Source organism: Lissotriton helveticus, chromosome 9, assembly GCF_964261635.1.
Source record: "Lissotriton helveticus chromosome 9, aLisHel1.1, whole genome shotgun sequence".
Taxonomy (NCBI): Eukaryota; Metazoa; Chordata; class Amphibia; order Caudata; family Salamandridae; genus Lissotriton; species Lissotriton helveticus.
Window position 1 is genome coordinate 130,394,947 of NC_136070.1, and position 18,052 is coordinate 130,412,998.

General features: G+C 49.5%; 1 protein-coding gene across 1 annotated transcript in view; it reads left to right on the forward strand.

Annotated features, from left to right (window-relative positions):
• The window catches only part of LOC144782656 (carbohydrate sulfotransferase 8-like), a 149,268-nt gene that overhangs the window by 114,153 nt on the left and 17,063 nt on the right, over nt 1-18,052 (forward strand). Inside the window, exon 2 of the mRNA XM_078662009.1 lies at nt 5,148-5,310. Within this exon, the coding sequence (XP_078518135.1) occupies nt 5,202-5,310 (109 nt within the window). The 5' untranslated portion in view covers nt 5,148-5,201. The remainder of the gene's footprint in view (nt 1-5,147; nt 5,311-18,052) is intronic.

Here is an 18,052-nt window from a genome sequence, read left to right on the forward strand (position 1 = left end):
GTGAGCATATTCAGCTGAACTAACCTGTACACTGCAACCCTTCCTAAAAGGAGTCGCTGAACAAGATTTGCTACTGCTGAGCAAAACGTAGTGGGAGCTACCATGAAGTCAGGCCTACCGGCGAGTGGGTAGGTCCCAGTCTCCTGTCACTTCTCTGACCACTTTGCAATGGAAAGGTTTCCCAAAGTCCCAAGTTTTCGTTTTTGGCACCAATCGCACCATTTACAAGGGTCCAGGACTGGGTGGGCACCGCTCAGAGGGCAGGGCTCACTTTCAGTAGGAAGGTGTGGGAGCACACTGCTTCACCTCCCAGAACAGTTCGCCCCTTAGCATTATGACCAATGCAGTTCGTGGTACATGCTCACACCAGATTTCACTGGAGTATTCCACCAAAGTTGGTGCAGGGTAGTGCTATAAATCTGTAGACATGTGTTTCTGAATATCATCCGTCATCAGTACAGATAAAAACAAATTTAATTTTGGGTTGCTGAGCAGGCTGCCACAATCTTTTCAGGTCTCAGTACCTCTCACAGGTGCACAGGTGCATCTCCACAAGCTCGCCAGCTCAATGGCTCATGGGAGCCTTTTCAAACAGGAAGGGGTGGGAGCACACTGCTTCACCTCCCAGCACAGTTCGCCCCTTAGCATTCTGATCAATGCAGTTCATGGTAGATGCTTACTTCAAATTACACTGGAGTATTCCACCAAAGTTGGGAGGTGAAGCAGTGTGCTCCCACCCCTTCCTGTTCTCACTTTCAGTACGGTCCAGGTGCAGGTGCAATGTTGTTGGAGCTTTTTGAGTCCCTGTAGCTCAGAACAGGAGGCCAGCCAACTAGCTCTTGGAGTCACTCTGGAAGTGCTGGCATCAATCAGCAAAGCAAGCCTCAAACAGCAGGGCCGCCCTCTGAGGAACAAGGCAGTTCTCTGTAGCTCCAGGAGTCAACTGAAGAGTTGATCTGAGGGTCCAATATGTATACCCGTGGTTGAGGAACTAAGATGATTGTTGTATCAAGGTAGCGTGGTGGCCATTATCCTTTTAGATTTTAGTGTGGTCATGAATACAATAGATAATGTCATACTTATCCAGCAGATATCAAATATGAATATCCAAGGCTGAGCACTGAAATGGCTTTCCTACTTCTTGTAGAATTAAACGTTCCAGGTGTTAGATCGATCTTGTTTACCTTTAAGCTGTGTGGTGCCTCAGAGGTCTTCCCTGAGTTCAACTCTTTTTATTCTTTATATGTACCCCTGGCTGAAATTGTGTTCTCTTTTGGGTTGTCATTGGTCTTCTACACTGATGACAAGCAGCTGGTGAAATCAATCTCCCCTGACCCCAGTTCAAGCTGCCTCAATCTGGTACCATGTATTTAGGAAGTAACCAGATGGATGGTTTACTGCAGTTTGAAGCTTAAGGAAGACAAGATGGAAGTTATGCTACTGGGTAATAATTTTAGCAATAAGGTTCCAACTACCATGCCGGAATGCTTGGCTAGGCTTCCTAACCATAAAAGTGCATAAACAGTCTTGGAATGTGGCTGGATTCCAGCCTCACAATGGACCAACAAGTGAAAAAACTTGCTGCCAACTGTTTAGGTATTTTGAGACTGCTGAGAAAGGTTTTTAATTTTCTCCCTTTTTTAGCTAGAAGATTAACCGTCCAGACTCCCATAATGTCACAGCTGGATTATGGTAATGCCTTATACATTGGCTCCCCTCAACATGTGATCAAAAGGCTGTAAGTCGACCAAAATGCAGCTCTGTGGCTTCTTATGAACCTCCCAAGGCACCAGTCAGCCAAAAAGGCTCTGCAAGATCTAAACTAGCTCCCAGGTGGAGCAGCGAGTGCAATTCAAGGCTTTATGTAGTTGGCATAGATCATAAGATAGGCCCTCTATTGCTAATACCTTTAACCACCCCGTATATTTCTGGGAGGTTTCTTATATCCTCTTCAGTACTTCTGCTAAAGGTTCCCAAGATTTGTAGGTCTCGTTTTGGAGGCCTTTTCAATAGCATATTTGGCCCCCAAACTATTGAATACCCTTCCATTTGAACTATGTCATTTAACCCACAAACATTCCTTTCGTAAGGCCCTGAAACCTGGCTGTATAGTAACTAGTTGCTCTTCCGTGGCGATCTGGTAATCTATGATGACTGTTCTAGTGCTGGGAGGCCTTTGAGTAGCCATGCGCTTTACAAGAACATCCGAATAGAATAGAATAGAATCCCTGGTGCCAGCCGTTGAAGTGGGACAAACTTCTAAACCTCCCTCCATATCTGGTTCTGTACATTTTGTCTTGTCTGATGCATTATATCCTTTAAGGTATATTAATCTCCCCTTAATACTGCTCTGTGGTATGAATATTGGTTCTATATAACCTAATGGCACCGTCAAAGATCTTTCAAATCAAAGAAACAAAGGTGCAGATTATTGGGTTATTGGTTGAGACTGCAATACCTTTAACCCTAATCTTGCATCTGGACAAAACTACAAGAGGTTCAGGAGACTTCAACGGATCCCATCCCTGTAGAGGGGATGTGATTGAAGAATATCAGGCATGATTACTTACCACAAACTACTGAACTATGACTTCCCTTTCGAAATAGCAAGTTGTATTTCCTTCTCTTCTAGCTCTTTAAGTAACCGAAAAGAAAAGCCCAGCACTTTACAAAACGCCTTAATAAAGAACAAATTACATCATAAATAGTACAGTACGATACAGGAGCATGAGTATTATTTAAACAAATAAATAAGCAACAGAAATAACAAAGAATTGTTATTTATTAATGAATAATGAATGGTTGACATCTGTGTTGAAAAAGATTATTTTCGGAGTCATCTGTCTTGTTGACTGCATATGTTCATTCCTTTGAGTTTTGCATGAATGAGACCGTGGTAGATACGCTGAACCTGGGTGCTGGTGCTAATATTTACATTTTTTCTAATGAATGGCCATTGAGTCTAATGGCACAGTCAGCGCCTGGTGGGCTCAAGCCGTCTATGCTGACAGTAGCACAGTCAGGGTCTAATGGGCTCAAGTCTCAAAATCATCTATCGCGGCAGTAGCATAGTCCAGGTCTAGTTGGCTCAAGCTGTCTATTCCTACAGTAGCACAGTCCTAGTAAGTGGCCTCGAGCTGGCTATTCCTACAGTGGCACAGTCAGGGACTAGTGGACTCAAACCTTCTGTCCCAACAGTAGCACAGTCCAGGTCTAGTGGCCTCAAGCTGTCTATTCCTAATGTAGCATCGTCAGGGTCTACTGGACTCAAGCCGTCTGTCCCGACAGTGCACAGTCCGGGCCTAGTGGCCTCGAGCTGTCTATTCCTAAAGGAGCACAGTCCGTGTCTAGTGGCCTCTAGCTGTCTAGTCCTAAAGTGGCACAGTCAGGGTCTAGAGGACTCAAGCCGTCTGTTCCGATAGTTGCACAGTCCGCCACTAGTGGACTTAAGCCATCTGTCCCGATAGTGCACAGTCCCGGCCTAGTGGCCTTGAGCTGTCTATTCCTAAAGTAGCACAGTCCGTGTCTAGTGGCCTCGAGCTGTCTAGTCCTAAAGTGGCACAGTCAGGGTCTAGAGGACTCAAGCCGTCTGTCCCGGCAGTAGCACAGTCCGGGTCTAGTGGACACAAGCCTTCTGTCCCAATAGTAGCACAGTCCGGGTCTAGTGGACACAAGCCTTCTGTCCCAATAGTTGCACAGTCCGGGTCTAGTGGACACAAGCCTTCTGTCCCGACAGTAGCACAGTCCGGGTCTGTTGGCCTCGAGCTCTCTATCCCGATAGTAGCACAGTCCGGGTCTAGTGGACACAAGCCTTCTGTCCCAATATTAGCACAGTCGATGTCTAGTCGCCTCAAGCTCTCTATCTCGGTAGTAGCAGAGTCAGGGTCTATAAGACTCAAGCTGTCAGTCCCGACATTAGCACAGTCCGGGTCTTTGGCCTTAACCTCTCTATCCCGATAGTAGCACAGTCCGGTTCTAGTGGACACAAGCCTTCTGTCCCAATATTAGCACAGTCGGTGTCTAGTGGCCTCAAGCTCTCTATCCAGATAGTAGCACAGTCAGGGTCTAGAGGACTCAAGCTGTCTGTCCCGACATTAGCACAGTCCTGGGCTAGTGGCCTCAAGCTCTCTATCCCGATAGTAGCACAGTCCGGGTCTAGTGGACACAAGCCTTCTGTCCCAATATTAGCACAGTCGGTGTCTAGTGGCCTCAAGCTCTCTATCCCGATAGTAGCACAGTCAGGGTCTAGAGGACTCAAGCTGTCTGTCCCGACATTAGCACAGTCAGTGTCTAGAGGCCTCAAGCTCTCTATCCCGATAGTAGCACAGTCCAGGTCTCGTGGACACAAGCCTTCTGTCCCAACAGTAGCACAGTCCGGGTCTAGTGGCCTCGAGCTCTCTATCCCAATAGTAGCACAGTCCGGGTCTAGTGGACACAAGCCTTCTGTCCCGACAGTAGCACAGTCCGGGTCTAGTGGCCTCGAGCTTTCTATCCCGATAGTAGCACAGTCCGGGTCTAGTGGACACAAGCCTTCTGTCCCGACAGTAGCACAGTCTGGGTCTAGTGGCCTCGAGCTCTCTCTCCCGATAGTAGCACAGTCCTGGTCTAGTAGACACAAGCCTTCTGTCCCGACAGTAGAACAGTCTGGGTCTAGTGGCCTCGAGCTCTCTGTCCCGACAGTAGCACGGTCCGGGTCTAGTGGACACAAGCCTTCTGTCCCGACAGTAGAACAGTCCGGGTCTAGTGGCCTCGAGCTCTCTGTCCCGACAGTAGCACGGTCCGGGTCTAGTGGACACAAGCCTTCTGTGCCAACAGTAGCTTGTGGCTCCAGATGTGCGTGTATGAGTCGAAGGCACTGGCCTGATGTGAACCAGCTTCCCATACCTTGCATGAGCATGGGTGTAGTCAGGGGCATCACTGTCGCCTGCCTGCTCTGTACCTTTGCTTCCGGCTCTGCCTCAGGTGAACAGGTGGGCTTCCAGTAACACCTGTCAGGCCTTTTGACTTATGTCCTTGGCACACCCACTGCAGACTCCGAAGCACAATGAAATCTCTTTTCGATTATCTACAAACTGTAGACATTTACAAAAGACAAACTTTGTTGTTGAATAATGAAATCTTCAGCTTGACAAGTCTGTGTTTTTCAGTTTGCAGAACTTCGTGATTGGTCCAGAAAAATCGCCCATGTTGTGAATATCGCGATGGGGAGACTCATCCGGAAGCTGCTCCTTTTCTTTCCTGTTCTCCTGTGTTCCTTCCTGGTCTACTACATTCCTCTGAAACGGTGGCACACCCGTCCAAGGGCCTCTGGTGAGTAAATCTGATTATGCCACTGCCCTGTAGAGCACCTTGAACATAGGATGTTCTTTTACACATCATCTCATTTTCTCAGACTTTGAAAATCAACCTTTCAATATGAAGGTCAAATATGCTTGTGTTTTTAGGTCTCGCCTGTCGATGCGCATGCGCATCGAGCAAGCGAGACTATAGGGGCTCATCCAGACTTTATCTAACTTGCAAGGAATCGTGGCGATTCCTTGCAGTGCCCGTGACTTTTAAGCTCAATGCGCATGTGCATTGAGCTTAAAAGCGCGTGCACATGCCCCCAGCCGCCTGCCTTGCCTACTCTCTCTCACAGCCTCCCCCAGCTCCGCCCCCTCACTACTTGATTGCACGGCCGCTAGGCCGTGCCTCCCCTACTCTCCTCCCCCCTCCTCCTCTCCTCCCCTGCCTGCCTGCCGCTAGGCCGTGCCTCCCCTACTCTCCTCCCCCCTCCTCCTCCTACTGCCGTGTCGCACCTCTCCCCTCTCCGCCCCCTCCCCTGCCAGCCGTGTTACGGTGAAAGGCTTGTTTGTTTATTTTACCCGCCGTGTCTCTGCTGCTTCCCCCTGTCCTGTCTCTCCTCCTCTCCCTCTCTATACCCTCCCCCTCCCCCCCACCACTCCCATCAAGTCCCTCTGGCCCTTCCCTCCTCCCCGGACCCCTCCTCCCCTGCCCCCTCCTCCCCTGCCCCCTCCACCCTTTCTTGTTGTTACTACGTAAATGGTAGTCTGCCAGCACCGCCCATCCTAGGAACTCCAGCACAAGCTTCTCCTGCCTCCGCCCAGAACTGTAACCAAACACTCAGCACAAGCTTTTCCCAATTCAACTTCAGACCGCCCTCCGCTTCACTGCCCAGAACTGTGTCGGAAGTGCGGGTCGGTTTGTGGCATATTCACCTTCCACCTCTAGCAGTCGCAGCACTTCTTACAGAATTCTGCGAAGTCGCTAATGCATCCAGGTGTTTCTTTTTCTGCTCTTACCTGCACGTTTGTACAAAGTAGGCATAGGACAATTTGGTTTGTATCCAGGTGTTTATTTACGTTGACAACTTCCTGCCGCAGATCTTTCAGTACGTAAAGGAAAGCCCCTTAACCCTAGTTATCGTAAAATGCATATCTCGCCCACCCAGACCTCTCTGCTATTGGTAAGGCGCGTGTCAGGGTTCTCTTTGAGCTCTCTAAAACAAAACATGATAACATGCGCCCAACATAAACAAAGTCTACATGCTTTAACAAACAGGACTCAGGGATCCGGGGTCACACATACTCCAGCTGCCTTTTGTCTCCGGCCAGCATGTGTTTGTGGGGGCGGGGCGATAACCTCCTGTTATCTCACTGGCTGTGTCTTATAAAACATATACACGCACATTAACATTTAGAAACACCTGGTAGGGGCGTAAAACAAGGGATTTTTCATTTGCATGGACCGGCAAGCAGAGTCAGGAATAGAAGGGGTCGAATCAACAGAGAAATCGACACCATGTTTGGCTAAAAGGAATGTCTCACCTCACCATCACCCACCCTCAACCCCTCATCCTAACTCGCAATAACCCTCCCTCACCCTCACCCTCACTCACTCTCACTCTCACTCACCCTCAACACCTCACTCACCCTCAACACCTCACTCACACTCAACTCCTCACTCACCCCCACCCTCACTCACCCTCAACACCTCACCCTCACACAGTGCAATACGTCTCGTAGGATTTTTAGTTACAGCTTTTACAATTGTTTATTGCTTTTTTGATTTGTAATTCTTTAGCATTGGCAAAAAAAAATAAAAATGCAAAAGATTTACAACAAAAAACCCATAAACAATTCTAAATGCACTAACTCTAATGCTGCGAGACCTATTGCATTTCCAATGCTTGTTTATTACTGTAGATAAAGTTTTACTCGGTTGTCTGATTAATAATTGCGATTGTTTTATTAGGATATTTAAATACAAGTATAATATGTAGCGATTTTATATATTTTTTAATCCGAAAATAAACAAAATGTGTTACTTATGGTAGTTTGTTCTTTATTGGTGTTCTTAGGAGTCAGTCTGATTCTGAGTTCATTGGAATCAAGGTGATATTTATCGCACCTCATAAATGATGATACTCCACCGTACGTTATTTATCGAGTGCGATAAATAGCGTCTATTAGGATTTATTGGGGAATAACATGGGTAGTTTGGTGTTTAATGCACCAAAATCTACCTAGTATGGTAAATACTGTATGCTTTTCCCCTGTTAAAAATTTCGACATTCTTGACCTGTCGATTTTTATAAAATATTGAGGTATTTAACATACCCAGTGATCAGTGTCGTAAATAACACCCAACTCGAAATTCCAAGCCCTGTGCAAACAGGAGTCTGCATAGTGGTTGTAAAACACTGGAAAGCAGGATAACAGGGAAACCGGAAAACACCGATACACTCATATTCAGGGCTTTAGTCCATACTAGCGACGTAGTTCCGGTGCCCTAGACCAACAAATTGCTATTTCCTCTTTTCCATCAGCTTGGCCAATTTCGCAAATCTGCCATAAGCCAGGCAAGTAGGTTGAACGTACCAATCCGAGGAGAGAAAGGTTCACCACTCCCAGAAAATAGCAGAAACAGTATATGATATTTCCTGCCAAAATCATAGGGCTGTTCCATACCAGTCTTGTAAATTAGTCACCAAACAGAGCATCTGGAACATTTGTTACCTCTACGTCCCTCGTCCTCGACCCAGTCATCACTCATGAGGTATTCCACAGACAGGAAACAAAACAGGAAACGCTTTTAGGCTCCACCCCCCCTCCTGCCAGGTGCTACATCAGACCTAACCACCAGAAGCACATCCTGTTTTGTTTCCTGTCGGTGGACTACTTGATGGGAGACGCTTGGGTGAGTGCCGGGCACTTACCTGCTTCCTGTCCTGTGGATCCTCCTCTGCTGGGCTCTGGGGGGCTCCCATGGACCGTCGTGGGATTCCTTGGAGTGGGGCTGCTGGGCTTCCCTGTCTCCTCCTGGGCTCAGGTGACCTGGCCTGCTTGGCTTCTCGGGTCTTCCTGGTTTGCTGCTGCCCTGATGTCTGTTCCTGCTGCTGTTACCCTGAGGTTTCTCCTGCTGTGCGAGGGGTTCCTTGGTGGTGATGACCTGCTTTCTTGCTGTCACCGTGCAAGTAGGGGCTGTGTGCGCTTGATTGCTATGTGGCGCGCTACTCCCCTTTGGTCTCTCAGATCGCGCCTGGCCCTCTCTGTGAGTGGCGGCCGGGGTGTCTCCTCCGGTGTTTTCTCTTGCAGTGAGGGGGGGGGGATGAGGGGGTTGCTGTGCTCTTGCCCTCTCTCCGGGGGACCCGGGTCGTTGCTGGTCCTCTCGCCGGGCTTCCTCTGCTGCTCCGTGAGGACGCCCGGGCTGCTCTCTGTGTCCGCGCATGTGCGAGGGTGTTCGCGCATGCGCGGTGTTCACTTACTTACCGGGCGCTTCTCAGGGGCGGTCGCCCGGGTGGGCTCCGGCGCTCCGGTCCTTGGTGGACATTTCTGTTCGTCCTGGCGACGTCGGACTTTGGGACGGTTGGCGGTGGGCTGGTGAGTGGTATCTCTCTTCCCTACGGCAGAATTTGCCTTCAAATTACTGCGCCGGCTGTTTGGCCGCGGTTTCATTTTGCCCGCCCCTCCCCCTTTTTCCTCGGGCCTGTTTGTGGTTGGCTGGGGGGTCGGGGGCTTGCTTCCCTGCCTGTTTTTTATTGTGCATTGGTCGTTTTTTCATCCAGTGAGGGGCCTCTGGTGTCTTCTCTGTGGGGGGTGGGGGGGTGATTGGTGGGGTGTGCCCTGCATATATATATCTCCTCTGGGAGGAGGTGTTTTCTTTGTAGTGTTCATTCTTTGTTACTGCTTTGTGCTTGGGTGTATTCGTTATGGGCAAGCACCATCGCAAGAGGAAGCATTCCTCCCCTGTGCCTCCCTCTTCCCCTGATACCAGTGGGGACTCCCCACCCCCTCCTGTGAAGCATGCCAAGAAGGGTGATGATGACCGGATTAAGCGCCTTATCCTGGACACTCTTTCCGTTATGAAGGCAACCAAGAGGAGTACTGCTGGTCTTTCTGGTCCTGCTGCTCTTTATTCTGACATTTCCTCCTCTGATGAGTCTGATGAGTCTTCTCTGTCTGCTGTTGAGCTTCAGGGAAAGCACATTTCCAAGGATCTCTTGCCTGACGTCCTTTCCCATGTGCGGGTTAACATGGGGTTCCCGGATGATTCTGCGCCTGGTTCCTCTCAGGATTCTATCTTGCCGCAGTTTCAGAAGCCTGTTGCTTCTTCCTTGCCGGTGCATCCCTTTGTTTCTGATGTCCTGCTGAAGTAGTGGAAGGACCCGGATCATATTTCCATGCCCAGGTTTATGTCCAAGCTTTATCCCTTGCTGGATATAGCGGACAATTTGCCTGATTCGGTTGCTGTGGACTCTGTTGTGGCCAGTCTTGAGGGTCGTCCTTCCATGGCAGATGATAACATTCTGAAGGACGGTGTGGAAAAAAAGGTGGATTCTGCCCTGAAGAAGTCTTATGCCGCTTCTCACCTGGCTATTCGTTCTGGCATTTATGGGGCATATGTTGCCCAGTCTTTGCTGACCGATTTCAAGTCCCTGTTCTCATCCATGCAGGAGGGTGCCAGTTGTCCGGAGTTGCTGGAGTCTATGGAGCGCCACGCGGAATTCCTGTTGGACATCGCCTTTGATTCTGTGAGGGCTTCTGCTATGTCCTGTGGTTCCTCTATTGCTGCCCGTCGTAACCTGTTGCTGCGGGATTGGAAGACGCACGCGGCCCAGCGTTCCATTGCTTTGAGGCTGCCTTTCTCTGGTGCCCGTCTGTTTGGTGACTCACTGGAGGAGAAGCTGCACAAGGTCTTCAAGGAGCGCAAGCATTATTTGTCCTTTCGTGATCTTCCGCCCCGAGGGGGTTCCTCCTTCTCTGGTGCCAGGACTTTCCGACAGCCTTCCAGGTTTCAGCAGTCCTCATTTCGGAATCAGCGTGGCACTGGCCTGTCTTTTTCCCGGAAGTTTCAGAAGAAGTCCCAGAGGGGTGCCGGGTCTGGTCCGCAGCGTTCCTGACTATGCCACCCTGGGGGACGTTCTCGCTGGTTTTCCGCCTCTGGTTGGTGGGAGACTTCGCAGGTTCCTTCCTGCTTGGCACCTGACGACCTCGGAAAGATGGGTGCTGGATGTCTTGTCGAGGGGCTACCGGATCGAGTTCTTGTCCCCCCTCCCCCCTCTGGGGAGGTGGTGACCCCTTCTCCTCGGTATGCCTCCCGCCGTCGGGCCTTGTTGGACGGTGTCCGTTCTTTGGTCGGCAAGCTTGCAGTTGTCCATGTTCCATTGGCGGAGCGGGGGTTGGGCGTCTACTCCATCATCTTTGTGGTGCCAAAGATCACGGGGGGCTTCCATGTGGTCATCAACCTTCGGGGACTGAACGTGTTCGTGAGGAAGATTCCGTTCAAGATGGAGACTCTCCAGAGGATTATTCCGCTGATCCAGTCGGGTTGGGTGTTCTCCACTCTGGACCTCCAGGATGCCTATCTGCACGTCCCGGTGGCTGTGAGGGATCAGCGTTTCCTGCGATTCTGCCTGGAGGGTCATCACTGGCAGTTCTGCGTCCTTCCCTTTGGTCTTCGGTCTGCCCCCAGGGTTTTCACCAAGGTGGTGGCTCCCTTGGTGGCCCATCTCCATCTCCTGGGGGTGTCTGTGTTTCCGTATCTAGACGACTGGATGGTTCAGGCTCTGTCCCTGGAGGTCATGTCTCACCACCTTCTCTTGACCATGACTACGCTCAGGGAACACGGGTTCTTGATCAACTTGCCGAAGTGCCACCTGGAGCCTGCCACCCGGAGGACTTTCATCGGAGCTGTGTTCGATTCTGTGTTGGGCAAAGTGTTCCTGCCGGAGGCCCGGATTCGTCGCCTTCAGTCTTTGCTGAGGAGGTTGTTGTCACAAGCCTCAGCTCCCCTCCTATAGTGGCTGGAGGTTCAGGGCCACATGGCTGCTTCTGTCTTCACCGTGCCCTGGGCCATGGTTCATCTGCGCCCTCTGCTGTGGCATGTGCAGCGGTGGGTCCCCTTTCCTGTCCTGGATTATGCGGTTCCTGTGCCCGTGTCTCTGGACATTGTGTCTGCTCTTCAGTGGTGGCTGGATCCTTTCCACCTTTCCGTGGGGATGTTGTTCCGTCTGCCTCCTCCTCTGGTTGTGACCACAGATGCCAGCGCTTCCGGCTGGGGGGCGACTCTGGACCATTGGGCTGTGCAGGCTTGTTGGCTCCCGTTGGAGTCTCGCAGGTCGTCCAACTGGAGGGAGTTGTCTGCGGTGGAGAGGGCGCTCCGCTTTTTCCATCTTCATCTGAGGGGTTGCCATGTCCTGGTGAGATCGGACAACACCGTGTCTGTGGCCTATATCAATCACCGGGGAGGACCCGCAGTTCTTCCCTGAATCTGGTGGCCTGCTCCATTTCGGATTGGGCCGAGAAGAATCTTCTGGCCCTGTCTGCTCAGCACATTCGAGGTGTGGACAACGTGGTGGCGGATTTGTTGAGCCGGAGGTTTCCTTCATCTCTGTCCTTGTGCCTGGCTCCCCGGACTTTTTGGTTGATTTGCCTGAGGTTCGGGACTCCGGGTCTGGACCTGTTCGCCTTCCGGTCCAATGCCCTGGTTCCCCTGTTCTGCTCCAGGTCTCCGGAGGTGGGCACCTGGGGGGTGGTTGCCTTGTCTCTCCGGTGGCCTCCTTGGCTTCTTTATGCCTTTCCTCCCTTTCCTCTAATTCCTGCCTTCTTGCTGAAGGTTCAGCAGGAGGGGGCTCAGGTGGTGGCTGTTCTTCCGCACTGGCCGAGGAGGTCCTGGTTTCCTCTGCTGCTGGGCCTAGTGGTGGGCCCTCCTTGGTTTCTGCCCTGCTGCCCCTCTCCTCTGAGGTCCCCGTCCCCTCTTCTGGTTCCCCTCTCCTTGGCGGTCTGGAGGTTGAACGGTTGTCTCTTGGGGTCCGTGGTCTGCCCGACCACATAATTTCTGTGATGCAGGCCTCTCGTAGGCCGTCTACTTTGTCTTCCTTCTCGAAGCACTGGTCGTCTTTCTCGGGGTGGTGTTCCTCGTCTGGTTTGTCTCCTACCTCTTGCCCTGTGTCTTCTGTCCTTCAGTTTTTTCTGGATGGCTTTCAGAAGCGCTTTGCTGTGTCTTCCTTGAGGGGCCAGTGGGCTGCTATCCGGGCCTTCTGGGACCCGGATTCTTTTCTTCCTTCGGATGGCCTGTTGGTTTCTCGTCTGTTTCGTAGTTTTTCTCTTTCTTCCCCGTCTGTTCGTTCTCTGGTGCCCCCTTGGGATCTCTCCTTGGTGTTGGGTGTTTTGCAGTCTTCCCCCTTTAAGCCTTTGGAGACTGTGGACTGTGTCGCTCTTCTAACTCTCTCTTTGTCACCTTTGGATTGGCTGGTAAGGCTGCTTCCAGGCTCACCTTGGGTCACTGGATTAAGGCTGTCATCACTCTTGCCTACCTTGGTGCTGGATTGCCTTGTCCGGCGGGTGTTCAGGCGCGTTCCACTCGAGCGTGTCTGCCTCCTGGGCTGCTTACCATTGTGTGTCTCTTGATGAGATTTGTCGGGCTGGGACCTGGGCCTCAGAGTCCACGTTTGTGAGGCACTACAGGTTGAATTGTGCCCTGTCTGACCGGACCAATTTTGGTCGTGGGGTGTTGCAGGCTGTGGGGGTTCCCCCTCCACTCTGAGTTCTGTTTTGTTTATTAAACTTTTTTCACTTGCTGCACTCCTTTGTGTCTGGTCTGTGTTTTGCTGTGTTTGGGTTGCCAAAGGCCTGTTTGGGGGTTGCTTTGGTATGCCTCATGAGTGATGACTGGGTCGAGGACGAGGGACGCCACTGGAGGTCGGGGTGCCTCAGGGCTCTGTCCTGAGCCCCACCCTCTTTAATATCTATCTGGCACCCTTGCCGGCCTTGGTGGAGTCCTTTGGTGCCCAGATCGTTTCCTACGCTGATGACACCCAGTTTCTCTTCACCTGCAAGAAAGGCTCGGATTTTGACAGCGTGCAGATCAGAGGCTGTCTGGGGCAGTGTTTGAGTGGTTTGAACATCATAGCCTCAAATGCAACTCCGATAAATCGGAGCTGCTGTTTTTAGGCTGTGCCGCCGATCCCAGATGGCAGTCTTGGTGGCCTCCTGCCATGTTTCCTCTATCGGCTGTTTACACCAAGGCAAAGAATCTGGGAGTGCAGATCGATGAGGGTCTTACTCTGAAACCTCAGATCCTGGGTCTTGTTGGAAAGTGCTTTGGCATTTTGAAAATGCTTAGGAAATTTCTTCCTTTGCTTTCCCTGGTGCATCAAAAAGTCACTGTTCAGGCCTTGATAGGCTCCCGCCTGGATTATTCCAACATCCTCTACCTGGGCATGCCTGATTACTTGTTTTCGCGCATACAGGTAGTGCAGAATTTGGCTGCTAGAGCCATCTATGGCCTCCATCGTAGAACTAGCGCAAAAAAGTTATTGGAAAAATTGCATTGGCTTCCTATTAAGAAACGGGTGGCTTTCAAGGCACTTACACTCGCTTTCAAGGCACTGCACGACTCTGGAGCAAAATATATTAGAAAGCTACTGGCTTTCTACATACCGGCCAGAACGCTGAGGTCAGCTTCTCTGGCCTTGGCACTTGTTCCATCCATACGTCGGGCCCGGATCGGGGGTCGCTCCTTCCGTTTTCTGGCACCCAAGCATTGGAACTCCTTGCCAGCTCATTTGAGGAAAGCCTCGAATTTGCTGACTTTTAGGAAGGAGTTAAAGTCCTGGCTCTTTGAGCAATAGTTTCCTGCCCATTCTCTGCTCCCAACAGCCGCATCTGTTTTTTTTTCTAAAGCGCCGGGATACTCCTCGGAGTAGCCGAGCGCTATATAAAACCATTAAATAACATAACATAACATAACATAATGCTATGATTACGTTTGGTAATCCCCATTACTCTTAGTCCTACTCGTCCTCGACTCAGTCATACTTCCCACCCTCCCTCCCTGTCCAGGCCTTTGTTGCTTGGTGTGTCAGGATGTGCTTCTGGTGGTTATGTCTGATATAGCACCTGGCAGGAGGAGGGGTGGAGCCTAAAAGCATTTCCTGATTTGTTTCCTGTCTGTGGAATACCTCATGAGTGATGACTGGGCCGAGGACGAGTAAGACTAAGAGTAATGGGGATTCCCAAACGTAATCATAGCATTCGGGGGCATTCACATAGAACGTTTGCTGGCTAGCATGAGAACTTTATGCAGCACGGGCCATGGACCAGATTATAAAAGCGTGTCAAAGCGCTATATTGGGAATGTGGATGAAAACAATATAATATGTAAGTATACCTCAAAGTCGTCAAAGCAGTTTACAATAGGAGTAGGTTAGGCGCAAAATAAATGACACTATGTGTAAATAATAACATCGTTTTACACAGCGGATAGGATAGAGAACTATGTGCAAAAAGTATGTACAATTGTCGAGCTGTGAGGGGAAGCATTTATAATCATAAGGACTACGCAAGGGCGCTTCCAGACATGGTTGAAACTATGCAGGGAGGTATTATTAGCCAAGGGGCATTCTGAATGTTTCCGGGCCATGGGCAACGCAACTTCTTACATTACTCACATTATATAAAAGCGCGATGTACCCAATGGGCGAATTTGGATCGATTCTGCCCATGTCTCAAACTGGACAAGATTCATAGTCAGAGAGGAGGCTGCCTGACATGATCAGTTTGCGCTGTTTCCATGTTTTCGTAGCACCTCACCTTAGATAGAGAGGCTACAATGGATCAGTTGCTTTGAACCAGCATCCAAATTATGCAAATGTCCCTCCAGCAGTACCTAGTGTGCAGGAGCGTAAGGGGTGGAACACCCCCGAATATTTCCAGAGTTGGGTCAGGGCCTGGCAGTGCCAGTCGGGCGCTGACGCCTGTAGTAACTGGTGTAGTGTTCTGATAACTGGTCACTTGGTTAACACCCTGGTTAGAGTCACATCTGTGTATATCCAATCTTAGAATTATAAAGTGCATATAACCCCCTTATTTTCAGTGCCACTGCGTGTTCTTCCTCATTCTGTGATGGCTCACTTCTTGGAATGTGTGGGTCATCCTTTATGTTCAGTACCACTGCATGTTATAACTCATATCTCATACGTGGACTGTGCATGTCAACCCCTTTATTTTCAGTGCCATTGCCTGTTATACCTCATACCTCATGCGTGGACTGTCCCGGTCAACCCCTTTATTGTTAGTGCTACTGCATGTTAATCTCGTTCCGAGATGGCTTACTTCCTTCAACATGAATGTCACCCCTTTATTTTCAGTGCTACTGCATGTTGTACTTCATTCGGAGATGTCTCACTTCTTTGAATATGCATGTCATCCTCATATTTCAGTACCATTGAATGTTATACCTCATTCCAAAATAACTCACGTCTGGAATATGCATGTCTTCCCCTTTATTTTCATGCATGTCGTAGCTCATTTAAAGGTCGCTCACTTCTTGGAATCTGTATGTCAACTCTTTTATTACCAGTGCTACCGCATGTTATACTTCCATCTAGCCCAGTGGTTCCCAAACTTTTTCGACCTTTGGCTCCCTTGACCTAATTGTCAGTTGGCCGTGGCTCCCCACCATTTTTTACCGGTGGGAGGATGTAAGCCCGACCTCAGGAGTACTTCCAGTTTTTTCCCTGAAATTAATTGGAATGAAGCCAATGAAGGTATGTAAAAAAGACAAACTACAAGCCCAAGAATGCACTACTAAAAGCTCAAAAAAGAGCCAAAGAGCAGCTATATGCGTGCCTGTTCTGTGCATTAAAGGAATCTTGCATTGTTGCAACCTCTGCTGTATCTGTTTTAAGGTCAGTTAATGATGCTTTGTGAAACATTCAATTATGAAAGCGCCTGCTAAAAGCATCTTCTATTGTTTCTCCAAATCTTGTTGCTAGATTTCCTCTTCAAACATTCTTTTGCATCCCTCTTTCTGCTTTATGTCCAGCTTTCATTCTCTTCCCCTTTGATTCTTTCACACTGTTTTACCCCTGTGTATTCCTTCTTCCACCTGCTGCTTGCCCTTGTTTTCTCAGATGGAAAGTCTTGGTGTCACTTTCAGTTTCCTTTATTTCTCATCCCTCTGCGCACTCCTCTTCCCAGAAATAAAACACATGGCCCAGTCTGGGGTGATTTAGCAGCCTCTCCGATGCCCAGGTTGCTGCAGTCTGATTGGAATTTATATTAGCACTGTGATGTCTCGTCTGAGGTAGTAAGGAAGTGCTAGTGTAAGAAATAGGGTAGTACACACTGGGGCTGGGCAATTAATCCTGGCTGCAATGAGGCCTATTTCCACAGCGAGTTTGCTCACTGAAATTTCTGGCTTATAAAATCCAGTGCGCGTTTCTTCACACGAACAAAGTGTGGGAACAACAGTCAGCAATTTTTATCTCGATGAAAATGTTACGAGTCCATGTTTTCCCCCCTACATGACACTTGCACCCCAGGAAGCTTTACTACACCAGAAATGTCACACATATGTACCCGCTTGCGTCATTTTTTCAGCGAGCCGCCGTGTTCACTAAGGATGCTGTCCTGTTTGGCAAGACTGCAGACCACTGCACATTTTCAAACAGTACCCGTTAATTTTTGTCCCTTTCAAACTCGACATGTGAAAATAAATGAGTAAATGAGCGAGCAGTGTCAGCCCTCCTACCTACTTGTTTTGAAGAGGCTCCCCAGAGGCGCGGCAGAACACGGGCAGGAATAACGCTGTCAAACATTGCTGCTTATCCTGAGGCTACAACGCGTGAAAGCACAAACAAAAAACAAACACACTGCCTGGCGGCAGTGTGTTCTTGGGCCAAACCATGTTCCCGGATTATGCAGGAGGCATTTGTAACTTCCCCTTTGTGGGCTGTTGTGCTGTGCTTCTAGGAATCACTCCCCGCTCAGGAGTGTAAGATCACTGTGGTCGCAACCCCACCTCCATGGGGTGTCTTCTCGGGCACAGGTCAAATTGCGGTGTCTACAGTAACAATGAATCCAAAGAAAATCCTATTTTTACACCATTTTTTTGCTTGAACTGGTTTCTTTAATTTCAACATTGTTTCATGGTGCTTTCCAATTGAAACTTCAAATCCCAACATGCATCACATCTGCATTATATAATGCGATTTCTCCCCTCCCAATGCATTTCGGCTCGTTGACTTCTTCAGGGGAAAGTCTAGAAAAAGTAAAACATTACATTCCTTTATTCAGGAGGTTCTCGACCAAATACACTGTAACCACCACCACATTCCTCGTGGTTTCTTAAAATGTGCTCACTTTCAGCAACGTGAAAAGTTAGTAAGTGTCCTACTTAAAAATCATGCGCATCGCTTTCGTTGTGCAAGTGTGATTTTTTAGCATAGCGTGAAATGTGTCTCTACGTTTGTGCTCGCTCTCAGCACTGTGGTTAGTTAACGTGTCTCCAATGCACATTATGCATGGACACTTATACTATCTCCGTATGGTCGTATAATCTTAAGCATGCCTTTTAAACGCTATGCGTTCCGCTATAAGCTCTGTCCACACAATTTTGCAAACCTTCTGGGTACCAATATACGCCCTCCCTCTCCGTGCTTATCTTTATCGAAAGAGTCTTCCCTTGTGCGAAGCAACAAAAACGCTGCCCCACTTGCTTACTGGTTAATCGGGATGAACGCGCTCCTCTTTCCTGAAGCTGCTGC